At 72.8% G+C, this 7,389-nt stretch overlaps 1 protein-coding gene across 1 annotated transcript; it reads left to right on the top strand.

The window, feature by feature from the left end:
* Positions 1-5: 5 nt before the first annotated feature.
* Positions 6-7,267, top strand: LOC112125398 (collagen alpha-1(XI) chain-like; the record flags this gene model as incomplete). The annotated part of the gene is made up of 12 exons (XM_026646241.1): positions 6-208; positions 706-868; positions 2,465-2,587; positions 3,104-3,238; positions 4,937-5,065; positions 5,165-5,347; positions 5,759-5,806; positions 6,159-6,200; positions 6,408-6,470; positions 6,625-6,699; positions 7,017-7,106; positions 7,211-7,267. Coding segments are annotated over 12 exons (1,311 nt in total), but the record flags the coding sequence as incomplete, so codon positions are not given.
* Positions 7,268-7,389: the final 122 nt, after the last annotated feature.

The raw sequence follows: 7,389 nt of genomic DNA, 5'->3' as shown, positions 1-7,389 counted from the left end.
CCTTCCCCGAGGATTTCTCCATCCTGGCGACGCTGCGGGCCCGGCGGGGCAGCCAGGCCTTCCTGCTGTCGCTGTACGACGAGCGCGGGGTGCAGCAGCTGGGCGTGGAGATCGGCCGCTCGCCCGTCTTCCTTTACGAGGACCAGGCCGGGCAGCCGGCGCCGGAGAGATACCCGCTCTTCAGCAGGGTCAGCCTGGCCGATGGCAAGTGAGTGCCGGGACCGGGGCTGGGCAGGGCGTGGGGACAGGGCCGGGCGAGCTGGAGAGACGGGCGCGGCTGGGAGGGATGCCCGCTGTCCCTGCTGCCAGCCGGGGGCGATCAGCCAAATGGGCTCTGAGTGACTCAGGGTAGAGCTGGGGAGAGAACCCAGGTGTCCGGGCTCCCAACCCCCCTGCTTTAACCCACCAGCCCCCACTCCCCTCCCAGAGCCGGGGAGAGAACCCAGGCGTCCGGGCTCCCAGCCCCCACTCCCCTCCCAGAGCCGGGGAGAGAACCCAGGCGTCCGGGCTCCCAGCCCCCACTCCCCTTCCAGAGCCGGGGAGAAAACCCAGGCGTCCGGGCTCCCAGCCCCCACTCCCCTCCCAGAGCCGGGGAGAGAACCCAGGCGTCCGGGCTCCCAGCCCCCACTCCCCTCCCAGAGCCGGGGAGAGAACCCAGGCGTCCGGGCTCCCAGCCTGTCCCTGTGACGCTGATGCCCCCCGCAGGTGGCACCGCGTGGCGCTGAGCGTGGAGGGCACCAACGTGTCGCTGCTGGTGGATTGCGAGGCGCCCGTGACGCTGCCTCTGGAGCGTGGGCCCCGGCCCGTCGTCAGCACCGCAGGCGTCACCCTGCTGGGAACCCGGCTGCTGGACGAGGAGGTGTTCCAGGTGGGGCCGCGCCGGGGGGTGGGGGGTTGTGAACGGCTCCGGGGGGGGCTGAGCGCTCTGCGCAGCCTGGCAGCTCCCAGCCAGGTCGGGGGCAGGCTGTGGGGGGCTGTGGGGAGCCCCTGCCCTGCGTGCCGGCCCTTTGTCCTGGTGCCGGGGGGGCTACGTGGGTCAGGCCGGGCCCGGCGCCCCCTTGCTCTGCCAGCTCCTGGCACTCTGGGGGCTGCCTGGCGTGGAGAGCCCCTGCCCGGGCTCAGGGACCCCCCCGGCTGCGTCTGCACAGTCTGCCCTCCCGGGGGGGCTGGAGCTGCGGGCAGGGCCCAGTTTGCCATTCACCCTAGTGCAGGGGGCCATGCGGGGGTCAGGGCCTTGGGGCTGGGTGGGGGCTGTGTAGCCTGCTCCCCTCAGCACCCCGAGGAGCCGGGAGCCGCGGCAGCAGGGCCGAGAGCTGCCCCCAGGCCCTGCCGCCCTCCACATTCCTGCCGGCTGCGGCTGCCAGTGGCAAATGTCAGGGGCCGCGGAGAAGGGCCCCATTGATGCCGGGGAGCCGGGCTGGGGGCGGCTGGGAACAAGGCCGCGCTTGTCCTGGAGCCGGGCCCCTGGGGGCTCCCCAGGGCAGGGCTGGAGAGGGGCTGGGCCAGGCCGCAGCTCACAGCTGCCTTCCTGGGCTCTGCCCCAGAGCCCGGGGCCACCCGCAGCCCTGCCCCCCCGCAGGGTCCCCAGCACGGCCCCCAAGGGGCTGGCCCTGGGTGGGGCCCCTCTTTTCTGGCAGCTCCAGCTGGACAGAGGGGCTGGGGAGCAGGGTGACCTGGGCTGACCCTGGGGGTCCCCCTCTGGCTAGTCCCAGATGCCCCGTGCTGGCCGGCGCTCACTGGCTGTGCCTGGCTGGTGAAGCCGATCTCCCTGGGAACGTGGGGGCGGCCGTGCTGGGAAGAATGTTCCCAGGGCGCCCCCCGTCCGCCCATCTGGTCCCAGTTCCCACGCCCCCACCAGGAATGTGTGCTGCCCCAGGGCTGCGTCCGAGCCCCACCCGGCGACCGGCGGCTCCATGGGGAGCTGAGCGGTGGAAGCTGGGCGGGGTTGGGGGTCTGTGTTTGAGGGGTGTCTCTCCCTGGGGTGTGGGGCCTGTGGCCAGGGGGAGGGGGCGAGCGTGGGTCCCATTTGGCTCTGGGGGTGTCTGGGTATGTGGGGGCGTGAGGGGGGGGGGTCGGCGGTGGTTACACGCGCCCCTGCAGTTCTCACAGATCTCCGCTCGGCAGGCCGTGCCCATCCCCCTGGCGTTGCGACCCCTCTTCCCCTGTCCTCAGCCCCCCACCCCGCCTGCTCCCCACAACGAAGCGCTAACGAGCCGACAGCGAGGCCCTGGGGGATGCGGGCTCCAGCAGTGCCCGGGCCCCACGCCAGCCCCGTCACGCTGCAAGCTCGGAAACACCTGCCCGCGGGTCCCAGCCAGCTCCTCACAGCTGCGGCCGCAGGACTGGCCCGGGCCCAGGAGGGCTGCGGGGGGGGGGAGGGGAGGGCTCGGACATTGCCCCCCCCGCGGGCTCACCCCGCAGTGCCTCAGCCCCTGCTCAGCCCATTTCGTCTCCCCCCCCCCAGGGCGATGTCCAGCAGCTGCTGATCTCTCCGGACCCCCGGGCAGCCCTGCACTACTGCGAGACCTACATGCCCGGGTGCGACGTGCCGCTGCCCTACGGCCTGCTGGGCCTGTACCCCGAGGAGGTAGGTGCCCCCCCACCCCCGTGGGCTGGGCCCAGCTCCAGGAGGCCAGGTGCGCCCACGGCTGCCAGGATATGCCCAGCTGGGCTTGGCACGTCCGGAGCCTGCATCAGCGCCTGGGGGCGTCTCCATCCGGGCTCGGGATGAGTCACGGATGGGGCCTGGGAACGCGCCCCTGGGGGAGCCGACCCCCCCCTGACAGAGCCGCCCAGTGTGTCCCCCGCCCCACGCAGCTCACGCCGCTGTGAGATGAGTCTTCTGCTGCCCCTTGCCCGGCTTGGCGTGGGAGCCCCCTGCCCCCAGCGCTCCCCGCTGGGCCCGGCCCGCTCAGGCCCCACAGCCGGCCCTCGAGAGCACTTTGGGTGTAGCCGGACGGTGCCAGAGCCTGGGAGCCCCCAGACGCCCGGGCTCTCGCCCCCCAGTGCCAGCGCGGGGGTTGCCCACGCCAGCCTGCGGCTCTCTCATGCCCCTCTCTGTCTCTCCCCCGTTCTCCGGTCGCCCCCGTCCTGCCCCGTGCAGAGCGGGCCGGAGCCCACGGCTGCCCCCGCCCGGAGGAAGGGCAGGAAGGGCAAACGCAGGGGCAAAGGCAAGAAGAAGAGGAACAAGGAGCAGGCGGAGCAGCAGGACACCGCGCCCACCGCGGGGCCGGGCCAGGTAGAGAGAGCGACTAACCCGCCGCTGCCTGTGCCTAATCCTGCTGCCGGCTAACCCAGCTCTGCCTCACCTGCGTCCCGAACCCCACACACGCCCCTGGGCCCAGCGGAGCCGCTGGTTCGCTGCCCCCGCCCCGGGGCCGGGAGCGCCCAGCCGAGTGCCGCACAGGTGCCTCCCCGCAGCCACGGCCCCCCCAGCGCGGCCCTTCCCGGGTGCAGGCTGCAGCCTGTGAGGAGCCCTGTGCCAGGGCCCGTTCCCCGCGGTGCCCCCTCACCCGCCCCGGAGACCCAGAGCCAGGCCGCGGCCTGGGGCGAGGGGGGTGGGCGTGAGGAGAGAGATCCATCCGTGCATCTGTCCGTCCATCCGCGTGTCCGTCTGTCCATCCGTGTGTCTGTCCATCCATCTGCGTGTCCATCCGTGCATCCGTCTGTCTGTCCATCCATCCATCCATCCGTGCGTCTGTCCATCCATCTGCGTGTCCATCCGTGCATCCGTCTGTCTGTCCATCCATCCATCCATCCATCCATCCATCCGTGCGTCTGTCCGTCCATCCGCGTGTCCGTCTGTCCATCCGTCTGTCCTTCCGTGCGTCCATCCGTCTGTCCGTACATCCACCCCCTCACCCCCCCCTTACACCCCCCCTCTGTCCCCCCCCCCACCCCCAACCCTTTAGCCCCCCTCCCCCCCCCCCCCCGCTCCATCTCCCCCTCCGGCCCAGGCCCCACCTGCTAGGCCCCACAGCCACCTCTAGGCCCAGACCCTCCAGGGGACGACTCAGCCTTTGTGCTCCCTGGACCGGCACTCGGGCCAAGCCGGGGGGGGGATGGGGGGGTCGCTCTCTCCACAGGCCTCGGGCCCTTCTGGGCAGAGCAGTGTCTGAGCTGCGCCCCCGGGAACGGGAGGGCTGAGGGCTGGGACAGGGAGCGAGGCCCCCCCCAGGAGTGGGGCCAAGGCTGCAGCTGGCGGATGTGGGTCAGGGCAGGAGCGGCGCCATGAGTCACGCTTGGCTGGGAGGTCGGGGATGGGGGGGGCGATTCCTTCCCTGGCTCCCGGAGCCGTTGGCTGCTGCAGGCCTGTGAGCAAGTGGGGGGTTTCCTGGTTTTCCAAGGGTTTGCATGCAGAGGGGGTGGAGGCCCTGGGGGTCCAGAGCGAGGGGACTCCCTGAGGAGGCCCACGGCGAGAGACAGACGTGCTAAGGCTCAGAGAGGTGCGGCTCCAGGAGGTCGAGGGGCCTGACCCCGGGAGAGAGGGGACCCCTGAGAAGGGCTATCACACTGAAAGGGGCACCCCCCCCCCCCCCCGGCCCCCCCGGGCCCAAGAGTGGGCAGGACCTGGGAATCCGTGACAACCCTCCGGTTGGATCCTGCGCCTGGCACTCGCTGCCAGCGCCCGGGTCAGTGCAGGGCTCAGTGCTGGGGGGAGCTGGGACAGGGCCCCATGGCACCTGGGTGGGTACAACGCTTCCCACAGCAGGACGTGCCCCTGCCCCCCAGCCACCCCCCTCGCTGCCCCCCTCACTGCCCCCCAGCCCACTGCCTTCCAGCTACCCCCTTGGCTGCCCCCCAACTGCCCCCCAGCCAGCCTCCCTTGCCGCCACCCTGCCAGCCCTCCCCCCCGGCGTGCCATGCCCAGGGTGGGGCCGTCCTGGGCACTGACCTTTCTCCCCTAATGCCCCGTTTTCTCTCCACTCCCATTGAGGAGGCCCCGACCCAAGCAGCTCCTGCACTGGAGGCGACCCCGTCTGGGGAGGAGCACGTCACCCCGCTGCCCGGGACCGCCCCTGCCAGCACTGTGACCATCAGCCTGAACCTGCCCGAGGCCTACGAGGTACGGCAGCCGGGGGAGGGGACTGGAGGGATGCAGTGGGGCACACAGCTGTCACCCCCTGCAAACGCCAGTGACCCCGGCTCCCGCCCTCGTCTGCAGGACCTGGGAGAGGAGCACGGGATCTGGGCAGACGGGGACCCCAGGGCCAACAGCACCGAACCCCCCGACTACGCCCTGAGGGAGTATGAGGAGTACGAGGACGGGGAGCCCCCGGGCCATGACGCCAGCCTGGAGCGCTATGGCCCTGCCGAGCGACGGGGAACCCTGGGCCAGGCCACCCGGGTACGAGCGGGATGGGGCGCGGGAGGGAATGGGGGGGACGGGCACTGGGGGGGACAGGGCACTGGTGGAGACGGGGAGTGGGCGGGAATGGGGGGACGGACGCCGCGGGGACAGGGCACCGGGGGGATGGGGCGCCGGTGGGCACAGGGCACTGGTGGAGACGGGGTGCCGGGGAGCAGGCGGGAATCGGGGGACGGGGCACCGGCCATCTGGGCTTCTCCTTGGGGCCTCTCGTAATCAGTCGCTAGCCCCAGAGCCAGGCCTGCGGGCAGGGGCAGGGGGGTGGCGAGGGCAGGCCTGGCCTGTGGTGCAGGCTTGGGAGACCGGTCGGGGGGGGGGTTGCAGTGGCCGGGCGTGGGGGGCTGGGGCTGTTTGCCGCCGGTGTCACCCTGCCCTATGCGTCCCTTGCAGGGAGCCGGCCAGAAGGGGGAGAAGGGGGAGCCGGGCGCCATCGATCCCGTGAGTACCAGCGCGGCCAGTGGTGCTGCGGCCCGGGGCAGCGTCGTCCTGGGGGAACCAGCCAAGCCCGCCGGGCCGGGGGGTGGGACTGGCCCCTGGCTAGGTCGGGAGGTGCAGGGGGCCCTGGCCAAAGGGAACCAGGCTGTGGGGGGCTCAGCCCATTCCGTGAGGCCCCCCATGGGTCCCGTCCAGCTTACCGGCCCTGGGGAGCTGGGTGGGGCAGCAGGGGACTGGGGGCTTGCCCAGCTCCGGGGACCGTGGGTTCGATCCTGCTGGGCGCTGGGGCTGCGTGAGGGGCCGGATCCCGTCGTGGTTCGGGACGTGCTGCCCTAACTGGTGGTTCTCCTCCTAGGGCCGGCGATTCGACGGGCCGCCGGGAGCCCCGGGCCCAGCGGTAAGGACCAGGCGCTGGGGGGAGCGGGAACCGGGGGGACCAGGCGCTGGGGGGAGCGGGAACTGGGGGGACCAGGGGCTGGCGGGGGCGGGAACCGGGGAGACCGGGCGCTGGGGGGGGGGGGAACCGGGGGGAACAGGGGCTGGCGGGAGCGGGGAGGCTCGCTGGGTCTCTGCAGCAACTGAGGTTCCTCTGTGTGTCTCGTAGGGCGAGATGGGCCCCCCAGGACCGGTGGGGCCGGCGGGGCTGCCGGGGGACCCTGGCGAGCAGGTAAGCAGCTGGGGGAGGGGGCCCTGTCAGAGGCTGCAGAGCCGGGGGGGCGGGGGGGGCTCAGGAATGGCCGGCATGCTCCCCGCCGCGGGGGCTGCGAGTCCCTGCCTGCGCCGCCCGCTGAGTGACGGGGGGCTCCTCTTCTTCCCCACAGGGCCCTGCGGGGCGGCCGGGGCTGCCGGGAGCCGACGGGGGACGGGGGCCTCCGGGGACCATGATCATGCTGCCGGTAGGTTGGGGGGGTGCGGGGCAGGATGGGCCGGGGGGGCTGTGGGGTGCTGAGACTGGTTGGGGGGCTGGTGTCCATGAAGGGGGGCAGTCTGGTCCCTACTCTCTGGGTAGGGCTGGGGGGGCTGGTGCCCAGGTGGGGGGGAGCGGCCATTCCCCGCTCTCTTTGGGGGGGCAGGGGGCTGGTGTGCAGGCGGGGGGGGGCAGGGCTGTTCCTGGCTCTGTGGGGGGGAGTCAGGGGGCTGGTGCCCCGGCAGGGGGGGCCCAGCCGCTCCCTGCCCTGTCGCTGATCCGGGCGCTGCCCCGTTCCCCCCCCAGTTCCAGTTCCAGTTCGGCGGCGACTCGCCCAAGGGCCCCACCGTGTCCTTCCAGGAGGCGCAGGCACAGGCCGTCCTGCAGCAGGCCAAGGTAAGGCCGGGCCTTGCACCCGCGCCGGGACCCGCACCCAGGCCCCCTCACTCGCCCCCGAGCCCCGTCTCTGCCCCAGCCTCACCCGGCTCCTTCTCTTCCAGCTCTCCATGAAGGGACCCCCGGGCCCCATGGGCTTGACCGGCCGGCCGGGCCCCCTGGTGAGTGGTGGGGCTGGGGGGCAGCATGGGGTAGCGGGGGTGTCTTTGTGTTTATTTTCGGGGTGTAAAGTAACCCCCAAGGGCTGGGTGGGCCGGCTCGGGGGGCAGGGAATGGGACGTGG

The sequence above is a fragment of the Terrapene carolina genome, unplaced genomic scaffold (genome assembly GCF_002925995.2).
Source record: "Terrapene carolina triunguis isolate 2854851 unplaced genomic scaffold, T_m_triunguis-2.0 Scaffold34509, whole genome shotgun sequence".
Taxonomy (NCBI): Eukaryota; Metazoa; Chordata; order Testudines; family Emydidae; genus Terrapene; species Terrapene triunguis.
The sequence above is the reverse complement of the archived record's forward strand: the minus strand, read 5'-3'. Positions and strand labels throughout refer to the sequence as shown.